Source organism: Astatotilapia calliptera, chromosome 7 (genome assembly GCF_964374335.1).
Source record: "Astatotilapia calliptera chromosome 7, fAstCal68.1, whole genome shotgun sequence".
NCBI classification, from domain to species: Eukaryota; Metazoa; Chordata; class Actinopteri; order Cichliformes; family Cichlidae; genus Astatotilapia; species Astatotilapia calliptera.
The window spans coordinates 69,321,679-69,348,761 of record NC_137428.1 but is presented as its reverse complement, the minus strand read 5'-3'; the positions used below and the strand labels follow the sequence as shown (position 1 = coordinate 69,348,761).

The 27,083-nt window shown below is 41.6% G+C and overlaps 1 protein-coding gene across 1 annotated transcript; it reads right to left on the bottom strand.

The window, feature by feature from the left end:
* Window positions 1-1,208: 1,208 nt before the first annotated feature.
* On the bottom strand, window positions 1,209-27,083 carry cbln1 (cerebellin 1 precursor). Its single transcript, XM_026176819.2, has 3 exons — window positions 26,241-27,083; window positions 24,923-25,042; window positions 1,209-3,376 (listed from the first exon to the last, which is right to left on the bottom strand). The coding sequence occupies exons 1-3, from the start codon at window positions 26,496-26,498 to the stop codon at window positions 3,179-3,181; spliced, it is 576 nt and encodes a 191-aa protein (XP_026032604.1). The 5' UTR covers window positions 26,499-27,083; the 3' UTR covers window positions 1,209-3,178.

The following is a 27,083-nucleotide window of genomic DNA, read 5'->3' as shown; positions in this document are numbered from 1 at the left end:
TTGCATGAAATATGGCCTTTTACTTTGAAGGCAAAAGAAATGTCCAGTTTCAGCTTGTAGTTGACTCGGATTTGCAAGCAAGTTGGCATCTTCTGTGCAACTGTGAGCAACCAAAGAAAGATGTTTTCAGAGGAGCACTATGTACCCATTTGCAACATATCTCCACTCATTAAATATGCATGCTGTGGTTACCAGAGGTTCACTGACCGGTTCAAAGGCCTGTGTGACTCAAGCCTAAACTAAGCAGTTGCACATGCCAACCTGCGAGCACTCATTGCCTTTTTATTAAATGTGGGGAGTGAATGAGAAACAGAGAGAAAGAAGAACAAAGGAGGTGTGTCCAGAAACAAAAGACTGCTTCATGTTTTATATTCCACAACATTTGCCAAGTAGAATTTGGAAAGAAGATGTAGAAGAAAAGTAAAGGTTTGAAAAGAAGGAGACAAAGACAGTGAGACAGATGCACAGAACAGAAGAAAGTTAAAGAAAAGATGTGAAAAGCGGGAATACAAGGAGAATCAAGTGTTGGAAAAACAAACGATGAACAGAGGACATGACTTCAGGTGAAGAAGAACAGTGAAAGCAGGAAGAACAGGAGGAAGGAGGGATCGGGAAGAAGACGGGAGATGATGTTGATGTTTGCTTGTTATTCCAGCACTAATTTTCCCCCTGGAGCTCATTAGAGTCTGGAGAGGAACGAACCACAAAACCTTAAAAATCAACAGAGTGGGGAGAGAAAGAGAGACAGAGTGGGGTGAGAGAGAGTGTATGAGCATAAAAAAGCAGTAAATGGAAAAGGAGGAATGAGAGTGAAGGACCAGGGGAGACAGAAAGGAGGACAGAGGTAGTGGAGAAGAACACGATCAAGCAGATTTCAGTCAGTGTGTGTTTAAGGTGACTCACTGAAAAGCTCCATAGGTCCAAAACACACACATGCACACAGACACACACATGCACACAGACATACGCACGCGCACAGACACACACATGCACACAGACACACACATGCACACAGACATACGCACGCGCACAGACACACACACGCACACAGACACACACATGCACACAGACACACACATGCACACAGACACACGCACACGGTCATATACAGTGAACACAGCCCACCGTTAGACATGTCATCAGGGATCAACGAGTTTCTGCTTGTTTTTCAAGACTGAACAAAATAAAGTACGAGGACAGGCTTAAAGTAGGTTTAAGAAAAATAAAAGTACCATTTAGTTTTATTGATTTCTTCAGAGCAAATAAATAAGAAAACAGTAGATAAATCGATTTGATTGATTCATAAATCAAATATTGTCATAGTCTAAATATTCACATGTAATTTACAGTCAAATAATAATAATAATGATAATAATAAAAGTACCTTTTAGCTATAGTTTATTTTATATAAGTAGTAGTCTCAGCTTTTTAGCCACAACTTGGTTTGACCCAAAACAAAAACAAGAAGCATGTTTTCATCAGAAGAGCAATGGCAGCCTCAGATTTCCACACAATCACTAAGTTTCATTTAGAATATTTTTTTCATTATATAACACTGAAGTACGGAAATACAGATACTGTAGTCATCAACCAGATTACGTTTTCAGTATTAGTATTACCATTATTTTCATCTTAAAACTAGGAGAATAGAAATGGTGGCTTAGATTTCATTATATTTATATATCCATTTGTATCTCATCATATATATATATATATATAATTTTGTAAAGTTGAAGGTTGTTTCATTGTCCACAGTCCACATTGAAGAAAAGCAGGAAAGGATCCGTGCTAGGAGGCAAATGAGCAGCAGCGGATAAAGTACACACATGAGGAAGGGAGGATGGAGGGGATAACAGAGGTGCGCTAAAAGGAAGCCAAACCTGCACTTGTGGGTAAACAGCATAGTTAAAGAGAGAAAAGGGATCCTACATGGAGATACTATATCTAAAACATGGCAGCAGTGACAGGGAGGAAGCAGACTGACTGTACGGGTGAAAGGACAGGTGCACAGAAGCCTGATTCAGAGTCGTGATTAAAACAGTGGAGGAACAAAGTAAAGTATTACTTCCTGTTTGACTATCAGTGTTCGGTTCATTAGATATAGACACCAGAGATTGATGGAGAAGTATTGAGTACCTGACTAGAGAGTGGAGACGGTTTATTAAACTGAACTGTTCTGTCTTCTACTGACTTTTGTTCTCCCCAGTTGCACTTTGTATACAAGTTTAATGACTGCCTACTAATGGACCACGAGTCTTAGTGGGTGGGGTGGGGGCACTCGGATGAGTGTAGAAAAAACTTCAGTTTATTGTAGAAAAATGTTGTCGCCTAAACACACACAGCAAAGTATTTAAGCCATGTTTTCCTAACCTTGACCCCACTGCTACGAGCGCTGAACCATAACCATTACAAAGCTGAATCCTGCTACGTGCTAAATATAATGAAGAGGAGAAACAGACGTGTGTTTAAAGAACAAATGATGCATTTATTGTAAAAGGCTTGTGATTATGATGATAAATAAAAGGTTAGCCCCTGATTCTGTGATCAGACTTTACTGTTTACACTCTAAAAAGTATAGTTTGGCTTCAGGGGAAGAAGCTGATCCAAAATCAGTGGCGTTTATGTCGAGCATGAGAAAAACACAAACACACATATGGGCACAGTAAACTGGGGTTAGCGAGGAATAGTTGCTCAAGTAATATTGGTCAAAGCTTATGCAGATGGTGATTGATGAAGAAATGATGGGATTGTGGGGACAGGAGGGAGGGTTACACGTGGGCTTCAGAACACTCTGGACCATATCAGTGATCGATCTGTCAGCAGAGTATAGAAAAGGTTTTGGCTGTCCAAAGCTGCAGTCAAGCCACGAGGAAACAGAGGGAGGAGAAGGATGCATGAAAGGATGGATGAAAAGAAGAAGCAAAGTGAAGAAGCTGACCGTACACTCTCATGTGCCGGCTCTGTAACTTTCTCACATCACGCTCATATCTCTCTAACATCTCATCCTTCCTCTGCAGCGTCCCAAACACAAGTCTGTTGTCATGTTTCCCTCCCATCTTAACCATGTCCTTTTTCTTCTTCCTCCACCTGCCTTTTCGTCATCTTCCTTTTGCTTTCCAGCTTCCACCAGCTCGTCCTCCTTTGTTTCCATCCCTGCACCTCCTCCTCCTCTTCCTCTCTACATGGGGAACACCAGGAAGCCTGAGAAGGTGGAGTATTTCCATCCTCCCATTAGGTTTCCTCTCTCCAATTTGAGGTAGGCCCGGTCTCCCTTCTCCATCTGGATCAGAACACCATTGCTGGCTGCCTCACGCGTCACGTCCTGGTCCCCGGCAAATGCCGAAATCACTGGCCAACCGTTGTGCATCAGGCTCACCTGGATGAAAAGGACAGACGGCGTATAGAATGAAAAGTGTGGAAAAGAGACAAACAGTCCTCAAGTTGCTCACAGAAGCAGGAACATATGGCATGGCAGACTTCCAAAACACTCAGTGCAATAATGATGCTTCCATGAGGACTAACAGCATCGTATTTCTGGACTTTTTAGTTGTCATATTTTAAAGAGGAAACGCATGCAAAGATTTCATTTGAAGCTTTGTGCTCTGCACATTATCCACTTGTAGAAAGACAGAGATATGCGCACAAACACTCACACAGTGTCTGATTCAACAAATGTTTCCGTGGGGAATAACATCTTCTTCTTCTTACAGAGAGACGAAGCTGTGAGCGCTGTGTCCCCTCCCTCGCCCAGGTTCAAACCTGACAACGGCTTTCATCGCTTCGCTTCTGAGCTACAGCAGAAAAACAAGCGCTCCCTATATGTTTCCCCCTTACACTTCACTTAAACAAAATCATCGATTCGTTCTACCTCTGGTACCTGCGAACGTCTGTTTATGCAGGAACACACTTTATAAACCCTGTGAGATTACAGACCGTCCTGTGAGAAGTCTCACTGCAACCTGATAAGAGAAGCAACACAATGTTTCTGTTGTACTGCCTTTCTTCAGGTTCTTGTACGAGTCTTGTTTTTTACAACACTAGGGTGGCTGATGTGAGTTTGTTATGTCATGCTCCTATTTTAAAATACAATCATAAGATGTTAAAATGTGCCTAAAACTAATTATTTTCTGCAGGAATCACTGACGTGAAAAATAGATTTTCCAGCATAAAAAATATTTATTAATTAGAATAATAAAAAAACGCTGCCGATAGCTCGGTCTCTATCTTACACCAGCAGTATAGATGCGAGACGCTTTCACCAGGCTGTGTGCAGTGAAGCTCCTCACAGGTGAAACTTTCAGCCTGGAGTTTGACTGTTTCAAAGAAAGAGAAAGTGAAGCTGCAGGAAATGTGTTGGGGTTTTTTGGTCACACCAACACAATTTTTTTGCATTCACTGGATTTCCCCCTCTATCCCAAAATGAAATTCAACTTAAAAGTTAGCTTTTTTGTACTTTTCTGATCTGATAGAGACCCAGAGTACACTCCAGAGGCAGATGTGCAGGCTAGTTAATAATCTAGGAATCTACTGGAGGCTGGAAATGTCAAAGAATGACCTTGGAAGGGCAATCAGCCATCGATATCTTATTTTTCTCCAAGTGAAAACCATATGGTCACACCTAATGCACACATTAGTAAATGTAACAGAGTATGTTGTATCTCAAACTGGTGGACAACTTCTTGGATGGCTAGATGGATTAAAAGATGGACTGGGCACTATTCTTCTACCACTCGTTCCTTTAAAACTCCCAACATATATTGTCATCTGCCTCCTGGTGCACAGAAACAACACGCTGGCTGTTTGTTTCTGTCCAGGTCACTCTGGTGTAGTAGTGTTTTCATTTTCAAGAAGCTGACTGCAGTTTGAAAGATTTTGATTCCTTAAACAAACGTCATACAGGCCATGTTACCTGTCTACATGATCTTTAAAGTATGGACATCAGGAAGAAAAACTCAAATTTACAGCTGAGAGCTAAACATGTCAAAATATTTCTGTTTGCTCTCGAGGTAAAAAACTGTAAAACCGTCACCAACTGATGGAACACAGTCATAAACATCCCATAATTATACACTTATCCAAGTCATTCTGCCTGATGGTCAGGAGTGTGTGTGTGTGTGTGTGTGTGTGTGTGTGTGTGTGTGTGTGTGTGTGTGTGTGTGTGTGTGTGTGTGTGTGTGTGTGGGCAGGAGATGGAGAGCCTGTCAGAGTCAAGGGCTCTCTTGGCCCAGCACTCCTCTTAATAGCAAACTGAACATGGCGACTCAGACTGTATCTGCATGTGTGGGTGCGTGTGTGCAGCTTTGAACAGGCAGCTTTGAATCTGATGGAAAATACTCAGACTATACTGAAATTATTTTTTTAATTCTTACAAAGGAAACGCGGCACAGGTCATGGACAAATTTACATTTCACTATCGGCTGAAAACGCAGTCACTGAGTTTATTACACCAGATAAATGTGAATTATTTGCTTTTACATTTACAATGAAGTATGAGCAGAAAGACAGATTTGTTGCCACACGTAAAATATCACTCTAAACCACTCACTAAAATAATCGTAGATCTCAGGCTAATATATGTGAGACCTTGGGCAGATTTCAATTTCATAAAATTGAAATTTCATCAGTAAAGCTGAAATTAAATTCATTGCTGACACCAAACATTTTTTTCCCGTCTTTGACTGTGCTGTACATCACAGTAACAGGGTTTGGGTCATGTTTGGGTTATGGTAGGGTTCAATTCAATTCAATTCAATTTTATTTATATAGCGCCAAATCACAACAACATTCACCTCAATATCTTTATATTGTACAGTAGATCGTACAATAATAGATACAGAGAAAAATCCAACAATCATATGACCCCCTATGAGCAGCACTTTGGCGACAGTGGGAAGGAAAAACTCCCTTTTAACAGGAAGAAACCTCCAGCAGAACCAGGCTCAGGGAGGGGCGGGGCCATCTGCTGTGATTGGTTGGGGTGAGAGACGGAAGACAGGATGAAGACATGCTGTGGAAGAGAGACAGAGGTTAATAACAGATATGATTCAATGCAGAGAGGTGTGTTAACACATAGTGAGTGAGAAAGGTGACTGGAAAGGAAAAACTCAGTGCATCATGGGAATCCCCCAGCAGCCTACGTCTATTGCAGCATAACTAAGGGAGGATTCAGGCTCACCTGGTCCAGCCCTAACTATATGCTTTAGCAAAAAGGAAAGTTTGAAGCCTAATCTTGAAAGTAGAGATAGTGTCTGTCTCCTGAATCCAAACTGGAAGCTGGTTCCACAGAAGAGGGGCCTGAAAACTGAAGGCTCTGCCTCCCATTCTACTTTTAAATACTCTAGGAACAACAAGTAGGCCTGCAGAGCGAGAGCGAAGTGCTCTAATAGGGTGATATGGTACTACAAGGTCATTAAGATAAGATGGGGCCTGATTATTTAAGACCTTGTATGTGAGGAGCAGGATTTTGAATTCTGGATTTAACAGGAAGCCAAAACAGGAGAAATCTGCTCTCTCTTTCTAGTCCCTGTCAGGACTCTTGCTGCAGCATTTTGGATTAGCTGAAGGCTTTTCAGGGAGTTTTTAGGACTTCCTGATAATACTGAATTACAGTCGTCCAGCCTGGAAGTAATAAATGCATGAAGTAGTTTTTCAGCGTCACTCTGAGACAGGATATTTCTAACTTTAGAGATGTTGCACAAATGGAAGAAAGCAGTCTTACATATTTGTTTAATATGTGTGTTGAAGGACATGTCCTGGTCAAAAATGACTCCAAGGTTCCTCACAGTGTTACTGGAGGCCAAGGTAATGCCATCCAGAGTAAGAATCTGGTTAGATACCATATTTCTAAGATTTTCAGGGCCGAGTACAATAACCTCAGTTTGATCTGAAGTAAGAAGCAGAAAGTTAGCGGCCATCCAGGTCTTTATGTCTTTAAGACATTCCTGCAGTTTAACTCATTGGTGTGTGTTATCTGGCTTCATGGATAGATAGAGCTGGGTGTCATCTGCATAGCAGTGTAAATGTATGCTATGTCTTCTAATGATGCTGCCTAAGGGAAGCATGTATAATGTAAACAGAATTGGTCCTAGCACTGAACCCTGTGGAACTCCATAATTAACCTCAGTGTGTGAAGAGGACTCTCCATTTACATGCACAAACTGGAGTCTATTAGATAGATATGATACAAACCACTGCAGCGCAGTACCTGTAATACCTACAGCATGTTCTAATCGCTCTAATAGGATATTATGGTCGACAGTATCGAACGCTGCACTGAGGTCTAGCAGGACAAGCACAGAGATGAGTCCACTGTCAGAGGCCATAAGAAGATCATTTGTAACCTTCACTAAAGCTGTTTCTGTGCTGTGATGAGCTCTGAAACCTGACTGAAACTCTTCAAATAAGCCTCTGCAGATGATCTGTTAGCTGTTTGACAACTGCTCTTTCAAGGATGTTTGATATAAAGGAAGGTTGGAGATTGGCCAATAATTAGCTAAGACTGCTGGGTCTAGAGATGCTTTTTGAGTAAAGGTTTAACTACAGCCAGCTTGAAGGCCTGTGGTACATAGCCGATTATTAGAGATAGGTTGATCATATTTAAGATCGAAGCATTAATTAATGGCAGGACTTCTTTGAGCAGTTTTGTAGGAATGGGGTCTAAAAGACATGTTGATGGTTTGGAGGAAGTAATTATTGAAGTTAACTCAGAAAGATCAATTAGAGAAAAAGAGTCTAACTTAACATCGATGGTACTAAGAGTAGCTGTAGATAATATTACATCTGTGGGATGATTACTGGTAATTTTTTCTCTAATGATAAAAATTTTATTTGTGAAGAAGTTCATGAAGTCATTACTAGTTAACGTTAAAGGGATGGTTGGCTCAAAAGAGCTCTGACTTTTTGTCAGCCTGGCTACAGTGCTGAAGAGAAACCTGGGGTTGTTCTTATTTTCTTCAATCAGTGATGAATAGTAAGATGTTCTGGCTTTGCGGAGGGCTTTCTTATAAAGCAGCAAACTATTTCTCCAGGCTAAATGATGATCCTCTAAATTTGTGACACGCCATTTCCTCTCCAGATTACGAGTCATCTGCTTTAGGCTACGTGTTTGAGAATTATACCACGGAGTCAGGTACTTCTGATTAGAGACCTTAGTTTTCACAGGAGCTACAGTATCCAGAGTCGTACGTAGTGAGGAGGTGAAATTATTAACAAGATAATCGACCTCTGTTGGAGTAGCGTTCAGATAGCTGCTTTGCTCTATGTTGGTACAGGGCATTGAAGATGATAACAGTGGGTGGATTATATTCTTAAACTTAGTTACAGCGCTTTCAGAAAGACATCTACTGTGATAAAGTCTACTCTCCACTGCTGTGTAATCAATTATTGTAAATGTAAATGTTATCAGGAAATGATCAGACAGGAGAAGGTTTTCAGGAAACACTGTTAAATGTTCAGTTTCTATGCCATATGTTAAAACAAGATCTAGAGTGTGATTAAAGTGGTGGGTGGGTTCTTTTACATTTTGAGAGAAACCAATTGAGTCTAATAACAGATTAAATGCCATGTTGAGGCTGTCATTTTTAGCATCTACATGGATGTTAAAATCACCCACAATAATTATTTTATCTGAGCTCAGAACTAAATTAGATATAAAGTCTGAGAAATCAGACAGAAACTCTGTGTAAGGCCCAGGTGGACGATAGATGATAACAAGTAAGACTGGTTTCTGAGTTTCACAGCTGGGGTGGACAAGGTTAAGCATCAGGCTTTCAAATGAATTAAAAGTCTGTCTGGGTCTTTCATTAATTAATAGGCTGGTGTGAAAAATTGCTGCCACACCTCCCCCTCGGCCTGTGCTTCGAGGTTTCTGGTAGTTAGAATTACTCGGGGGTGTTGATTCATTTAAACTAACATAATCATCCTGTTGCAACCAGGTTTCTGTAAGGCAGAGTAAATCAATTTGTTGATCAATTATTAAGTCATGTACTAACAGAGACTTGGAGGAGAGAGACCTAATATTTAATAATCCAGATTTCACCGTTTTACTCTTTGGTTCAGATGTGGATACTGTATTGTTCTTTCTTCGTAATTGTTTATGTTTAAATTGTTTGTTGCTGGTTTTTAGTTTGTTTTTTGTCTTTTTGGAAGCTGACACAGTCTCTATGGAGATGGGTTTTGGGGGGGTAGCAGGAGGAGAGAAGCTGCAGAGAGGCGTGTAAGACTGCAACTCTGCTTCCTGGTCCCAACTCTGGTTAGTCATATTTTGGGGGGTTTAATGAATTTGTCCATATTTCTAGAAATGAGAGCTGCTCCATCCAAAGTGGGATGGATGCCGTCTCTCCTAACAAGACCAGGTTTCCTCCAGAAGGTTTGCCAATTATCTATGAAGCCCACATCGTTTCTGGGACACCACTCAGACAGCCAGCAATTTAAGGAGAACATGCGGCTAAACATGTCACTCCTGGTCTGATTGGGGAGGGGACCAGAGAAAACTACAGAGTCCGACATTGTTTTGGCAAAGTTGCACACCGATTCAATATTGATTTTAGTGACCTCCGATTGGCGTAACCGGGTGTCATTACTGCCGACGTGAATTATGATCTTACTGAATTTACGTTTACCCTTAGCCAGCAGTTTTAAATTTCCTTCAATGTCGCCTGCTCTGGCCCCTGGAAGACAATTGACTATGGTTGCCGGTGTCTCTAGCTTCACGTCTGAGAACAGAATCACCAGTTACCAGAGTTTGACCCCCGGCGGGTGTGTCGCTGAGTGGGGAAAAACGGTTAGACACATGAACGGGTTGGTGGTGTACCTGGGGTTTCTGTTTAAGACTATGCTTCCTCCTCACCGTCACCAAGCCGCCCTCTTTCCCCAGCTGCTTGGGGTCTGCCGGGGAACAGCTAGCGGGGCCTACGCTATCTTCGGCTGCACCAGCTACAGGGGCCTGGCTAGCTATGGGTGAATGAAGGGTGTGAAGCCGAGTCTCCAATTCAGTAATCCTGGCCTCCAGAGCTGCAAATATGCTACATTTGTTACAGATATTACTGCTAAAGGAGGCCGAGGAGTAACTAAACATCTGACACAATGAGCAGGAGGGACAGGTGAAGAGGCCATGCTGCTAACGAGTCGGCTACGAGCTAAGCCAAGCTAGCGAAACAGTACAGAGACAGTGAGTGAATACTTTGGCTATAAATTAGGTAGTGAGTACACAGAGAGTGTGCTTCGGATGAAGCATGTGAAGATTATACTATGAAAGAAAATGTATCTAAAAGTTTTTAACTAAATTGCTAAGCAGATAAGCTACTCAAAAACACCACTGTGTTTGAGCAGAAACAGGAAGTGATACTCTACCACAGAGAGAGCGACACCAAGTGACAGCGCCCCTGTAGCTGGTGCAGCCGAAGGGTCATGTTTGGGTTAGGTTTGGGTCATGTTTGGTTCATGTTTGGGTCATGTTTGGGTCATGTTTGGTTCATGTTTGGGTTAGGTTTGGGTTAGGTTTGGGTCATGTTTGGGTCATGTTTGGGTCATGTTTGGGTTAGGTTTGGGTCATGTTTGGTTCATGTTTGGGTCATGTTTGGGTCATGTTTGGTTCATGTTTGGGTCATGTTTGGGTCATGTTTGGTTCATGTTTGGGTCATGTTTGGGTCATGTTTGGGTCATGTTTGGGTTAGGTTTGGTTCATGTAAGGGTCATGTTTGGGTCATGTTTGGGTCATGTTTGGTTCATGTTTGGTTCATGTTTGGGTTAGGTTTGGTTCATGTAAGGGTCATGTTTGGGTTAGGTTTGGTTCATGTAAGGGTCATGTTTGGGTTAGGTTTGGGTCATGTTTGGGTCATGTTTGGGTTAGGTTTGGTTCATGTAAGGGTCATGTTTGGGTTAGGTTTGGTTCATGTTTGGGTCATGTTTGGGTTAGGTTTGGTTCATGTAAGGGTCATGTTTGGGTCATGTTTGGGTCATGTTTGGGTCATGTTTGGTTCATGTTTGGGTCATGTTTGGGTCATGTTTGGGTTAGGTTTGGGTCATGTTTGGGTTAGGTTTGGGTCATGTTTGGGTCATGTTTGGTTCATGTTTGGTTCATGTTTGGGTTAGGTTTGGTTCATGTAAGGGTCATGTTTGGGTTAGGTTTGGGTCATGTTTGGGTTAGGTTTGGGTCATGTTTGGTTCATGTTTGGTTCATGTTTGGGTTAGGTTTGGGTCATGTTTGGGTCATGTTTGGGTCATGTTTGGGTTAGGTTTGGGTCATGTTTGGGTTAGGTTTGGGTCATGTTTGGGTTAGGGAAACCAAGATGGAAGCTCAGTCGCCAAAGGCGGCCGGGCTTCAATGCACAGGCCTTCCTTAGTCTCCACTCAAGGGTCCACATGGTCCCACTACAGACCTGTAAGAGGGCTTTATTCCTCATTCACAATTGGGGATATCAGTTGTTTTTCAGTTGGATTAGAGGAGGAGGGATAGGTGAGGGGAGAGCGAGAGAGAGGAAGAGCAAGGGGGGAAGAGAGGGAGAGAAAAGGAGAGAGGGGGGGAAGAGAGGGAGATAAGAGGAGAGAGAGGGAGAGAGGGGGGGGAAGGGAGAGAAAATGAGAGAGAGAGAGAGAGAGAGAGAGAGAGAGAGAGAGAGAGAGAGAGGAGGAGAGAAAATGAGAGGGGGGGGAGGGGAGAGGAGAGGGGGAGAGGGGAAAGGTTAGGTTTAGGGCTCAAATAAATCCCGGCATGGGGTTTAGTGAGGTTAGGTTTAGGATAAGTCTCAGGGTGGGATGTTAGAACCGTGTGTGTTGAATGGGACATAACAGCACTAGAAACACATATAGAACAATAACTATGTACATCACACCAGACGTGTTTTTCAACATCCTTTTTCATTCAGTGCCCTGGGATACATTGTGTCTAATTTGGCAATCCAAACTTTTTCAGCCGTCCTCCTCTGCTGGACTGACCATGTGGGATTTGCCTGTATCACAGTCGCCTTCACAGATTCCCAGCCATGAGATACAAAGTGTCTTACCAGGTACTTATGGGTGTTCTTTCTCTTTGAGATATTGTGCCTGTTCTGTGTGAATCTGGTCAACAGTGTATTACGTGTCTCCCCGACATACTGGATACCACATTTTGTACAGGTGACCAAGTATATACAGTTTTTAGATCTGGGAGTGCCTTTGCACTGTCAGGGTTAGGTTAGGGTTAGGGGGGAGACTAACCAGAGGAAAGCAATGGAGGTGTGTCGGTATGAGAGGAGAGTACGTTGTATGTGGCCGTCTTACCTCAACTTTGAACATCCAGTAAAGTTTCAAACAGCAGTCAGAATATTAAATCACTTCAGCATCTTTGCGTTTATTGAGCTAAAAAGATATCTGGAAGTTATAAACAGACATTCTAGGTTAAGTGCACTCAGGAAGTCTTCATTTGTAAATGACTAAATTATGAATTGTTATTCATACACCTAAAGCATTAAACTAAATTGAAGGTTATAGGAAACTATATTTGATGAGTGATGATCTTAATCACGCTAAACCTTCTCATCAGATTAAAGGCACCGACTTCTTTCCAGTGATGAAGGACTGAATGATGTATAAAAAATATTAAATATAAAGTCTGTAAAACAAAACTTTTGCTCAGAGGCGATCAGATGTAAAACAGCAGCAGGTCAAACTTTGACAAATGTATCCCTAAGTGTGGTTGATGGCCTCTAAGATTCACTCACAGAATCGAAACTCTAACTGTATTTCATGGATGCCATCAATTCATCTGAGACACTGCCTCAGTGTAATGCTTACATTTAAAGAACATCATGTACACAATAAAAATATCTCTATGAACAGCTAATACGTGGACTGATGAGGCAATTTTTGAAATCAAATATATACGCCGGGGATGCACAATCTATTTTTGCTGATAACCAGTGATTTCCTTTGACGATTCATCTGGTGACACTGTCACTGACACCTTCAGTACTACTGTATGTGTCTAACTGGAGGTTAAGTTTTGCATTTGTATTGCAACTCCAGACTGTGAAAAAGAAAAACGCTGCTTTAGTGCATGCATTGATTGATTGTAGTCATTACTCTGTTTCCAAGAGTCTTCAATCACTGAAGAGAGATGAGCCTGGATTGCTTCAACACAAATATACTAATCTCAACACTGGATCCCATCCTGCTACGCAAGCTTCATCAATATCTGCATCACTTCAACTGATCTTTGAGTGATAATGTCCAAAGGAAACAAGTACAGAAGCAGAGAAATCTAAACATTACTCTTCGTTGATGCTTGATGAATGTATGAACTTGTATTTTTATGTACCAACTCTTTCTTGTTTCAAATAAAAAACATCAAGTACTTCCTCCACCATGTCGAATATCAAGCTGGGCCCAGTACACTTAGAATACAGATGAGGATCACAAAGCTAAAGAGAACATTTTATGTGGAGAGATGCATCCGAAGACTCCGGGTTAGCCTTATTAACCCTTCATATCATAATATAAAATAATCATTAGAAGGGGAGAGACAGGAGAAGCAGAAGAAAACCAGGCAGAGATATCAGGATGGGAACACACACAGACGAACAACAGATGAAAAGTAGGCCATTAAACACAGGAACAGGCAGAAAGACAGCAGAGACGGAGGGGGGACATGGTTCGTGTCCAGTGTGCGTGTAATGCTTCCAAAGAGAGACAGAGATGGCAGACAAGGAAGAGCCAGCATCACTACATCACTCCGTTACCCTCAGATAAACACAAGAGCACACACAACTACCCAGCCATTCAACCAAGTCACTCCTGGGGACACCTACAAACCAAGCCTCCATCCCTCCAGTCCCGCATGGTTCCCCACATATACATGAAACACACACGTGATCTCTCTACCTGTCAAAATGTGTTCCCCTGCTGTCCCTGCACACTTGCAAAATTCAAACATGGGCAGGCTTTTCTATCAGTTAGAATCGGGGTGGGGGGCTGCACACACTTTGTTAAAACACAATGACAGGACAATGAGGGGACAGTGCCAAGTGGGCTTGTGTGATTTGTGTCCAGCCAAGTCGGGCTCCAACATGTGAGACACCACAGCAGCTAACAAATCATTTGATAGCTTGATGATGATTTTAATTCAGACTGTAACACATGAGGTCTATGAACAGAGGACATATGAATAAAGTCATGTTTTCAGATTTGGATGTGTTTCTGTGTTACAGGGTCAGTGATGTATGGTTCTAATAAAGCTGTGACAGTGGCTTTGGAAGGATGAGACTGCAGTCAGCACACACACACACACACACACACACGCACACACACACACATGCAGACACACACACACACATGCAGACACACACACACACACACACACACACACACACCTGTACAAATAAAAAAACCGCATTGGCTGTGCTTCTGTGTGGCCATCTACCCACCCCACCCTCACACTCAGCTACACCTACACTCATTCAATTAGCAGCCATAAATATAAAAGCATGATAATAGGGCTTCGCGTCATGTCAGGCCGCGATCGATCTGCATTCATTAATGCATAAGCACCAATTAACTGGCTGAGTAATGGAAAGGAGAGACAGAATAACGAAGGAGAGTGAGAGAAGAAGGAGGAAGCGCAGAGAAAGGAGAGAGAGACGGCTGCACTGGCAGGAGGATGTCAGAGAGGGCCGAGAGACAGCAAAGACAGAATCTGTCTTTCTCTATGCAAATAGAATTTGTCTGACGTCTCCGTGCTGCACTTAATGTTTAACGACACGATGACATCCTGTTATTGCATCATCAATTCCTGTCCGGTTATCTGTCTTGACATGACAATGATACTCTTCTGGTGGTCCCCCACCCTTTTCATCTTTCTTCTTTTCAACACGTTTCCTTTTCTCCCATCTTTTGCTTTCCCTTCTTTTTCCCCACTGGACCTTTCACATTTTCATTTTCATCCACACTTTACAGACACAGAGTGATGATACATAAGCTACATAATGGTGCATCTGTCTGAGGACTGTGACACCTCCGTCTTTAAAACAGCAAGTTTCCAGAGTTTTCTAAAGTTCCTCCAGGGTCATTGTGAAGATGGCTAAAGATAACAAAAACAAAAGAAGGCTGTGTGCCTCAGTGGGTAAGGATGGATACGATGGATATTCTGTATGCACTCTAAGTCAAAGTGCGTGCCTCTGAAATCGTTTAGTGGTAATATTGTTTGAGAAACGTTGAATATATTAATTGGCCCACTCCTATTAGTTAGGGTCCACCCATTCATTTCCCTACACAGCAGCATGAGCAGAGAAGCTTAGACGTCGCCGTCCACCTCCGCCAAGCCGAGCAATGTCATCTCTTTCAAACTAGAGGAATATATAGAAAACAAGCGAAAGGATTTGGTCGGAGTGCAGAAGAGGATTTACGATGAGGATGGGATTCAAACCCACACGCACAAAGCACAACAGATTAGCAGTCCAGCGCCTCATCGGACACCTTCGGTCCTTCGAGCCTGGTTCTGTTGGAACTTTCTTCCTGCTAAAAGGGTGTTTTCTTTGCCACTTTCACCAAGTGCTCGCTCATAAGGGGTCGTCAGACTGTTGGGCTTTTCCTCCATGATTGTTGCATCTTTATCCTTTAATAATGAAAATGAAGCACCTTCAGCTGATTGCTGTGATTTGTCTCTGTGTAAATAAAACAGAATTGAAATGAAATGGAATTTAAATCAAAAGTAAATGTAAACAGGCAGTCTGCCCCACCCACAGCCAGGATAATGGAATAATCCTGAAGGGCTCTGCTTTCTCTGTGAAGGATGTTAACACATTAGCACATTAGTCATGACAAATCAACAGTATGGAAACAACAGCAGTTCCTGGTATAACACAACACTAACAGAAGGACTAGTGATAACAAGCACAATAGGAGTCAAAGGAGCTTGCAAAGAAAAGCGTCTGGACTTCTTCTTTCTTTCTTAAAGAAGTCCAGACGCTTTTCTTTGCAAGCTCCTTTGACTACGATGACCTGGATGACTGAGAACCTTCACAGACAACCACAATAGGAATATTCATAGATAATTACAGCAGTACCACTTCTTAATGGATGAACAGTAAACCTGAGGTTTCTGGCTAAACTCAGTAAATTGATCATTTCCACTATCATGCTTTGCATTTTGGGGGGGAAAGCTTTCACTGTTTCACAAGCTGAATCATTATGTGAATGTGGAGCATGTTTGCTGTTATTTAGGTCATCTCTGCATGTTTATTTTGTGCTATCGACCATCTTCTCTATTTTCAGATTTTCTGCTTTTGTTGTTGCACCGTTTCATCCGATTTTGAGGAAACAGTAGCTGCTTTCTCGAATACAATAAGGAAAAGGAATCTCAAAGTGGGTAATGGCTGTGTTTTGTAATCATTTAAAAAAGGCATTTTTTACCATTCCAGATGAAACATGTGCATAAAAGGAACTCGGAGACAAAGCTGTGTGTGCACAGCGACCGTATGCTGCTAATTTGAAGTTACGATTGTGAAGCGAGCAATCAAGAGTGTACATCCAGTATAACCAGAGCATTATCGTTCCTAACATACGATTTGTCACAGTCGTCCGTATGTTACACATTGGGATGACAATGTGTTGGTATAACAGTCATATATTAGAAAAAGCACAGAAAGTTATTGTGTAGTTATTGTTCACTCTGATAACAAATAATACACAAAGTATTCTAACACACAAAACCAGAACTGGCCTCTCCAGTCTTCAGATGTATTAACTCAGTGATCACTGCTGCTTCTTCTCCTTTGCCAGCTGTCTGACTGTCACTGTCCTTAATTTCTGCTTCAGTACGTCTGATTGTTTTCGTTTGGTAGCAGGAAGCCTCATTAGGAATGAGTTTCCAGATGCCATTTTGAAAACAGGCACAGAAGAAATGACTCACTGACCAAAGCAGGTACAGAACTTTTGAAAGAAAGCACACAAACTCTGTGGTCACAAAGTTTAACAAAAGAACTATTTGACCCTATTTCAGCATTGCTTAATTACTTTTACATCTTAACATGAAGTCGTTTTGATCCTATTTTCTGTATTAAAGGCTCAAGATAAGGAAACTAGCAGCTATTACACAGAGACTAACGACGTTTTTCACCTCAGTCTCATGCTCAGCAGGTTTGCGGGTGTTCGGTAACGGGCCTCTGGGGTCATCTCCTGGCAGTTCAAACTTTTAATACCCAGAGAAAACCAAAATGTGTAATCTGTCGTTGGCGTCTACCACACTAACTTTATTTGTCCCGTCACACTGAACTGTGGGACCGTTTGGCTTGGTCCGTGTGTTTCACTGAGCTTGAAGTAAACGTGCTGTCTTCACTTCACCTGGCTGTCCCCATTACTGTGTGTGTCAGACCATAAAGTATATCACAGCATCGTTTGACTGTCGTCATCAACCTTTGAAGAAAAAAGCTGGGTTTCTGTGTAATCAGTTATATTCATATACGAACGCAGTTTGGAGACATCCAGTTTGTTGCACTGTTAAGGAATACTTAAAGAAGTGCTAACAATGTGTCCCAAGTTAGCAACAGACTTATTGTGATGAGGACTGGGCTGATAAGGCTGCACTGACGGCATCACTACAGCAGCTGCTTTACTAAAGGAGTCAAACACACTGAACAGCTCCAGATAGAAAGAAGCCTGGATTTTCCTGGAGTGTTTTATAGCAACATTTACATTTTTACATAGAATATATAAAAGAATGACCAACATTTGCTGAAAATGCTACATTTGCCCTTTCATCTACACAGTTGATAACAGAATCTAAACACAACATAATATCGAACATGATTGTCATCATTATTACATTACAGGACAGCGATGTTAGAACTGATAGCAGCATATTTTTCCTGGGCGCTGTTCTGGCACTCGTACCAATTTAATGCAGGTCTCATTCGAGTTGGATGTTTTGGGGTATTTGTTGATGTTTTCTGACATGTTATATTGTAAACAATCAATGAATGCTTCACTTTGAAGAACATGGATTTGCACGTGCTGCCTAACTGTCATCCACTGGCACAAATGACTGTTTTCTGTTCAAAGCACTCTGAAAAGTTGATTTGGTGCTTTTGTAAAGAGTTTCTGTGAAAATGATCAAAAAATGAAACAGCATTTATTCAAAGAGATGGAGGCAACCAGAGCAAAGGTCACAACTGAACTGTGCGCACACACACACACATAGACTCACACAGGCACAAAAACAGATCTTAACAAATGTCAGCAGATCACACCCGTCTTCATCGATACTGCCTCAGGGAACAACATCATTAATTTGAGGAAACCGCTGGGCAGAGCCTTCAACTGTCTTTTTTTGTTGTTGTTTTTTCCCACTGGTGAAAGTCAGAAAAACATGCAACTCTGGATCTGTTGCCAAATGTCAAACCACATGAAAGATAATTAAGACAGATCATCTGAAAACTCCAACAAGACCAGATGGTCCTATGAGTCTCTAATATTTATATTACACACACCATAAGCCAGAGGAAATTGAATATACCCACAATTCAGCTACTTAAATTATTTATACCATGCAATAAAACACAGAGTACAAGAAAGACAAACGTCAAAATCAAATAAAACTGAATATAAAATTATACCGAGCAAAGCACTGAACCTCAGACTAAGTGCCCATCATATCATAATGCTACAGACTGTGTGTACTGTCTGTGGTATTAACACAGCTGCCCTGTTTCATCTTGCAGCCGTGCAGACACACACCTTGCGTCTGCTAAATGCAAGAGTTGTTTTTACTCTGGTAATTAACAGGAAGCGGTTTTGTGTGGTGCAAGTCCAGCCACGAATGGCTAAAAGTTTTTTCCTATAATCCTGAGAGCTAAATTTAAATATTGCTCTTTGTTTAGAGAGATGTCAGTGAGATATGTAAATCTTTTCACATTATGTCCTAATGACTCATTTGTTACATCAACCCTGTTCGATTTAAAGAAAATGAATATCCAAAGAACGCCGACTCCTCCTCTCTTTCACACATGAGCATAAATTCAGTGCAACCTTTGCGAGACTGAGCACAGGTTCATTAGATAAATACGACACCAAGCATCTGGCTGGCAGACTGTGTGTCACTGTATAAATCTGTGTGTATCACTTCAATAGAATCAAGTTGTACCTGCCACCCTTTTGGTGGGAAAAAGCAAATCCCCCACAATGTAACAAAATAAGTCATTTAATTGAAAGGATAAAACTGTACTGTCCTCTGACGCAGTGAAAACAAGGGTGTGTGTGTGTGTGTGTGTGTGTGTGTGTGTGTGTGTGTGTGTGTGTGTGTGTGTGTGTGTGTGTGTGTGTTAACTATAAATGAAAAGGAAAAGCGTAGAAACATCTTCTTTGTTATTAGATGCTCACAATACAGAACATTTTGAATATATGTATTCTACATAAATCATAATATTGTGTAGCTATTAATTACCTCTCACATTTTAACGATGTTCTGTATATTCGCCTGTTTATCACTTTACTCTGGAAGAGCGCAGTGTTTTCTAATCAAATGCTTCATCTTCTGACAATCGCCCAACCAAACTCATTAAAATGTCAGAGTGTGCAAAAAACGAATACATGGCAAACGCTCAAAGGTGACTTTCTGTTTGACCTCCTGGCATATTTTTCATAACACAACCAAAAGGCATAGCTCTGCATTCTTAGATTCTTATTAGTGTCGGCTGACTATTGATGAGTATCAGTTAATTGGGAAATTTGCATGATCTGTAAATTATAATTAGCATAAAGTAAGTCCAAGAATAAAAATGGGTGGATCTTTTGTGCCACACTAATGCAGAGCCACAGCAGTTTATTGAGGAATGTGTCTCCTGCTTAAAGCATCACCGTGGATCCATCCTCACTGTTACTAACACCTGGCACAATTGTTTTTGGCTGGCAAGATTTTTTTCTTCTTCAAACACTTCTATGTTTTCTTACCTTTTATGGGGCATTTAAGTGTAACAGAGCCAGATGGAAGCTTAGGAGAGCGGAGTGACACAGGTCACAGGTACACCGCTGGAATAAAACCAAAGCACAGACACGTGTGTGCTGTAACCATGTAGCTAACAGGACGCTACCAAAAATGTATGTTGTTTACAAATGTTGTGATATTTTCACATGAGGGTGGCATTGCTTGTGTATCGACTTGGTACAATGTGGTGCGTATATAGGGTGGTTTTACATTACAGTTGAGCCCTGAATCACAAATGCTAATGGTGGTACCCATTTGGCTTTAAAACGCAGCTGATCACTGAAATTTGTATGTGTCCTCGTATATGTACCCTTTATATAAAATTTAATACAGTGATTTTTAGATGACCATAACGGTTGCACTGGTGTGAAACAGTAGACTGACTGATTACCTGTAGAGCAATGCTTACCCTTGCCATACTTTCAAGTCAAGAAAACCTAAGAACAGATAAGATGTTTATTTATGTGGCTTTGACTCGCCTCTCATTTCCACTGCATGAAACACTCTCTGAACCAGGAGCAGAAGCCTATCGTATTTCTATTATTTATTTGTTATATTTCATGCAGGTCATTCTGTTCACGGTGCAACAGATCCATGTGCAGTACAGTCTGCTCCACATTAATGCTAGGTTACCTGGGTTTCAGTCTATTCTTTTAATTGAAGCTACGTAGTTTAACTTTTTCCCATTTCCAGCAATAAAATCAAATAAATATTATCATCACGGTACAATGTGCACCATAATTATAATGTGTATTTGTTGACCTTCATCGGCATTACCACTAGTGGTAATTTACTGTGCCAATCCTTGTTGTAGTGTTTAACGCTCTACATTAGATACACTTTGAACAAGTGACAGGTGCTAAATGGCTACACATATATTACGTGTTGGCGCTACACTGGGTGCTGGGGCAGCCTTCGGTTTGAAACAAGCTGTTTTAGCTCACTCCTTTTAAGGCCAACCGCCCTTTTTTCTCCTGACCGGCTCCACCTTACAAACACACAGAATATGTGAACAGCGGATGGGTGGTGCCTTTAGTGGTCAACGCCAGAACTGTGCCTGAGACAACTGAATGAAAAAATACTTTGACATCATCCAAAGTCAAGAAGTGTTAAAGACTTTAAAGTTCAGTTATTAAAAACTTCAGCCATCTTTCATATGGGCGTCTAGCATTTTAACATAAAGGCATCAAAGAGCACTTTTTAAACAATGTTTGTACGCTTGTTTGAATTCAGTGCTGAATAGTGTCAGACGAGGCAGCAGGCTCTTTCAGGCCCTAGCTTGAAACTACGACCGTTTGCCATTTTCAGAAATCATTTTTTAATCTTTTTGGCGTGATAATTATTTGCCGCGTCTTAACACACACCTCGGTTGAGGTAACGTGGCCTCCCATTTTTGTGCTTGTGTCTAATAAATGTGTTATCTGCAGTGGAGAGCAGCACGGAGGAGTCACACTATATTAAATAAACTGTTTGAGGATATTTAAGTACGTTTAGAAGGAATGTGGCTTATGCAAATGTTCATCTCAGTGGTGTGTGCACGTATCAATCTTTAAAAGTGTTTTTAAAACAGAATTTGCCAACACTTTAATGAAGTGGTGCTTCTATGGCAAAACCACTTGAGACATGACTAAAAACTATGGCCTTATGTAACGCAGTAACATGTATACTGTGAATTTATAGATCTTATATCAATGTTCTTGGAGTGTATAATTGTCAAAATATACTCCTATTTATTTAAATAGATTTTTAATACTGTACGTTCTAAAAAAATAGATTTGACCAAATCTGATTCAAACTATGCTCTTTGTAATATCTTATTACATGTTACTGTGTAATCAGAATAATTACTTTTTAATGTAACTAATAGCAGCACTGCTCAGAATATGAAGCAGTTGAAATATTTAACGTTTTGCTTCAAATGCAATTTTTTACTTTTAAGCTTAAACAACTGATAAACTGGCATTCTTTATAATATCATTCAGATAAATGTGATTTCATGTGCCACAGTAAGTGACGACAGTTACCAACGGTGATGGTAAACATGCGTCTCAGTGTCACTGTGGATGTAGCAGACTAACGTTATATTGGGCCCCTGTGGTCTTCTTGCTATAGTGTAGTGAACACCGGGTTTCTGTACTGCATGACTTCTGAAATCGTGTTGAGCAGCACTTCTGTACATTTGCTTTCTGTATAGCAATATAAACATCTGTATATAATCTGCTCCTATTGCACTTCTGATTAGATGCAAACTGTTAGCCTGTATTTATACATGTGTAATGACAATAAAGATGTTTTATTTGAATGACCCCACTCACTTTAAGCTGAGAATAAAAAACGTTGCCTTGGGAATACATGTAGGTGTGTTAGGGACATGTGCAACTACTTGGTCGAAGAGCTGTGTGTAAAAAGGTAACATTTCTTGTTATTGGGCCTTGTACTATGAGCAGCTTGAAGTCAAGCCTCTGGGTTTTTGCTCTAAATGGGAAAATCCAAGTAACAGAAAGGCCTATAATACACACAGCGTGAGGCATTTTAGCTGTTCTTTGTGTCACTTTCAGAGCTACAGGCCGGCTTTGACTTGAGGCTTTTATGAAAGCTACTTCTGAATATGCTCACATGCTTAAAATACTGCTGTAAAATATCTCCTTTTTACATTGTAAAACCAGATGGCAATATATTTTTCATAATGTTCTGCTGGATCTTTTACTAACAAAAACTAGAATTGTTTATAGGTCGCTAAAATGAATATCCAGTGCAAATTTCACAGAGATAATTGAAACCAATTTTTAAAACAATGCAAACATCTACTTAGTAATAACAAGCTGTTGATAATAGGCTGTGATCCTGTGTTTTGATAAAGTTGCTGCGCAGTGGTCAAAGAGCTTATTAACCTCTGTTTACTACCTCCAGTAATTTTCAATATAGATTATCACGTCTTCAAAAATGCACAAAAAATAAACATCTAATTAAAAATCAGCCCACTGAAGTCTACCAGCACCTTGTGTGAACGTCTTATTGATATTAGAGTTACAGATGTGAAACATTCAGAATTCATGATGTGGAATTTATTTCTTTTATTTGTTTTGAGTGCTGTGGCACATGCTGCAAATGCAACTCATTTTCACAAGTGGCAAAATATTTCATAGCTATACAGTCCGTGATTTTTATAAACACTGTAAATAAGCCCCCTATTAGCCGACATGGATGGCTAGAGCGATACGAGCTCCCTTTAGATGTGAGAATATGCCGCGTTTCATTTTCCATATGTATTTTTAATTCGGAGGCATAAAGCAAAGACACCCACATTACCTCTCTGAACCTCCCAGATAAACAGGCAGATCTGTGCACCGGAAAAGACTGATGAGACGGAACAAAATGTTTATCCTTTCCTACATGTATGCAGCATTTGCTAATCAATAGCGACTCGTGATATTTGGCTTTTTCCTGTCTCATTTGTTCGTTCTCTTCCCGTTTGGTCCATTATGTCTCCTTTTCTCTTTAATGCATTCCTGTCTCTCCTTTCCATTTCTATCATCCCCCATTTTCCTCTCCTTTGTCCTCTCACCCCTGTGCGCCCACCCCCTTCTTCTCCATCCCCTTGTCCCTCTTTTTTTTTAATTTACTCTCAACTGCTACTCTTTTCCTGCTGTCTTTCGTCTCCTGCATGCACCACAGTAGCTGCCTCTAAGGCAATCAAACAGTGGGAGTTTTCAACACAGCAGATGCGCTGGATGGATGGGAGGAGGATGAGTGGAAGAGGTTGAGGGTGAGCAGCACGCAGGCTGGATGCTTGGAGGAGAGAGGACAACCTACACTGGTCTATTTTATGTCAGAAAGCATGCCAGAATAAAGCTTCTTCGAATCATCCACAATCAGTTTTCAACAGTTATTGATTTTAAAATGTTTAAGACTTCAGAGGGCTTATATTGAACAGGACTTAGCCCAAAGTGCTTTTAAAACTCAAAGTTTTTACTTTTATATCTCGTAGCTATAAATGATAATGTGACAGTACCAAGAGTCAAGCGTTTGCCATCCAGCATCTTCTGCATACAGGCACACACACACAGCTTTCCCTCTCAAATATTGCCCGCTCTCCTCGCTGCTGTTATTGTTTCTTCCACTGCCATGCTAATTAATGCAAGACTCCAATAATAATGTATAAGTAGCAAAACATAATGCCAAAGCCTCAGGGGAGCCAACAGCATAATTACACAACGGATTAAATTGCAAGACTTACATTGTAATTAACGCTGTGTAGCTTGTAAAGCATCATCACGCGCATGTTAAATGTTAAAAATGGGACTGCTTAAGAGCTTCCTATCACTTGACACATCAAAAGAAATGTGGAAACTACAGCTAAGCTATAAGAGGAGTAATTAGTGGGATAAAAGAAGACTTGTGACGGACCACACTCCAGGCGGTGCATGCGAGTGAGGGTGTGACAAACAAATAAATAGAAAACATGTTACTTCTACTTAAAACCTGTTTGTGTGTGACGTTGTGTGCTTGAGGGAGAAAATTAAAATGCCTGTCTGTGTTTGCTCTCTTCAAAATCTCTTCTAAATAATCAAAATCTTCCTGTCGTCTCATTTTGTCAGGGAAAGAGACAGAGGGGGACGTTGCTGTCCGTGGTGCTGAAAGTAAAGACGCCGGAGCCACGCACCCCTCGCGCTCACCACAGCAGCCCCGTCCTCCTGCTGGTTACACGGGCTTCATTTGGCTCCATCCTCTGTGCATGTATTGATTAATTATGATTGGCCCAGCAGGTGGCGGAGGGCTAGCTTTCACACTATTAACGGCGGCCTCTGCTGTTGTTGTCTCTGGAGAAAGACGTCTCAAACATCTAATGACCGACGGTGCAGCTCATGTTCGACTTATATGGGCAAGAACATTCAGCTGTCACGCAGTGTGGTCGAAAAGCAGAAAAGCACAGGTACACACACACACGACAAATACACAAACAGGCGTTACCTGTATAGTTTGGCGATTGTAGACTTTAACTACGTGGAAGTTAAAACTGTAAATTCCTTTCCGTGGTGCAATGAAGTTACTTCTCTCTTCGTCAAAATTCCTCCCAACATTTACAAGAACCTGAAAGACAGACAGACAGAAAGAAATTCACTGGTACAAGCGCTTTGTCATGCTGTGCGAAACACAACTGCAACCAACTCAAAATATTTTTATTTCAAAACTGACTTGACGAGGAAACAAACTAATTTGTGCTGCCCTTTGGGAGAAAATGGATTCTTATACAGCCAAATGCTTCATCCAGAATTTCTTCTATTGTTTATTTGGTGTGGAATTGACTAATCCATTCAACCCACGTGTTTCTGGAGCAGACACCCTGTTAAGACTCTTGTGCCCCCCGCCCCAGACCACACACTCAGATTCACTCATGTAGATGGAAAACTCTCTGCTTTTTATCGGGGATTTTTCTCCTTGTCAGAACTTCTAAACTTTATGGGGACTGGAAGGGAACTTGATCGAGCTTTCAAATGAATTTTTCAATTATGCACTCCTGCAGCCAAATGTCTGATTTTATGGATGGAGGCGAATTATGACGTGAAATTGAACGGCAGTTTGAGGGAGAATTAACCTTTAACGGCAGCCGGGTACGATCTCACTCTCGTGACCTTCCCTTACTAAATTATTTGGAGAGATGTCAGTTCCCATATCCCACCCCGTCAGCTCAAAAAGTTGAGATATTGAAAAGCCTCGCATACCTGGCTACACAGCCACTTTACCAATAAAATTTACTACCTAAAAAATGAATCCACAGTCTGTTATCTCCGACAGCCAACACCACCGGAGACACGATGCATCTGCGCACAGCTCCGCCGCTGTGGTATTATCTATCCCCCAAGTTAACCCGGATACTTGTTTTTCGTCTTTCTAATGGTCTTACGCAACATGTCTGTTGACTAAGTGGAGTATTTGTTGCGCACATTCTAAATTCGTAGTTTGCGGGAAGGCGAAGCGGAATATCTGTGGTGCTCTAACGTGCAGGGGGAAAATGCCAGTTTTATTCCTGACGCCTTTGTGACATCGACTAAATTATATTTTACCCCCACCCCCGCCATCAGTAGTAAAAACTGTCTTCCCAGCATATTAATACAGTTCACCTAAAACAGCACGCATTCTATAGTCTACACAATAAAACATCATCTGAAACTTTTATGTCTTACAACATTCCTTCTTCAGGTTGTAAGAAGATAAAAACAGACAAACACTGAGCTGGAATCTTTTTTTCTTCTCTCTGTCACATTGGACTATATCTTTTGTCTCCTACCCGATCGAAGTAGATGACCATAGTCCGGTTGCTCATCTCGGAGGGCTCGTGGTTGGTGTTCCTGACTGCGGAGAACGCCACCTTTGCGCTTCCCGAGCGCACCGAGATCCCGAGCGCTGTGCCCGTGGGGTCCGAGGTCGGGTTGGAGTCGCACACCACGAGGCACTTTCCCTCCAGGACGATTGGTTCCGTCTCGTTCTGAGCGCGGACCGGACTCGCCGCAAGCCACACGGCACTTAAAAGGCAAAACGCCAGCATGCCGGAACCGAGCAGTGAACTTGTTCAGGTCGTCTTCACACCTCAAACCGGAGTGGGTCTATTCCCCTTTTTAAAAAAAAATGTCAGGTAGGAAGAGTTTCCCACTGTTCCTCGATTAACCTTAAAAGGTTCGTTTTACAACTAGGTGCTACTCCGCTTTCTTGGATTTAATTAGCCTAACGTGAACTCCCTGGCGGAGTGTCTCAAACCCAGATGGTTTAGTTTTAGGCGTCTCTGCTCCTTTTTTCAACAATTGCTTTATTAACCCGTATCTCCAGGCGAGTCCCCAGTTTTCACCTGTTCCTTTCCTGTTTTCCCACCTCTCGGCAGCTTATCTGTCACTTGGAAACACAGTAAGGGAGAGTCGTGCGCGCAGCGGAAGGGCCCTGGACGAGTGACGAGGCAGCAGAACTCATAGCGCAGAGGGGGGAGCTCCGTCTGCTCTGTCGCGCGCGCTTGAATTATTGATATGGGGGATATGAGAGTTTCAAACACAAAAGGCTCAGAAGGGACGCGGCGCGCGAGCGAAAGATGCTCCCGCCCAGGTCCCACTTTTTCTTTTTTTTATCTTTTTTATTTCCACAG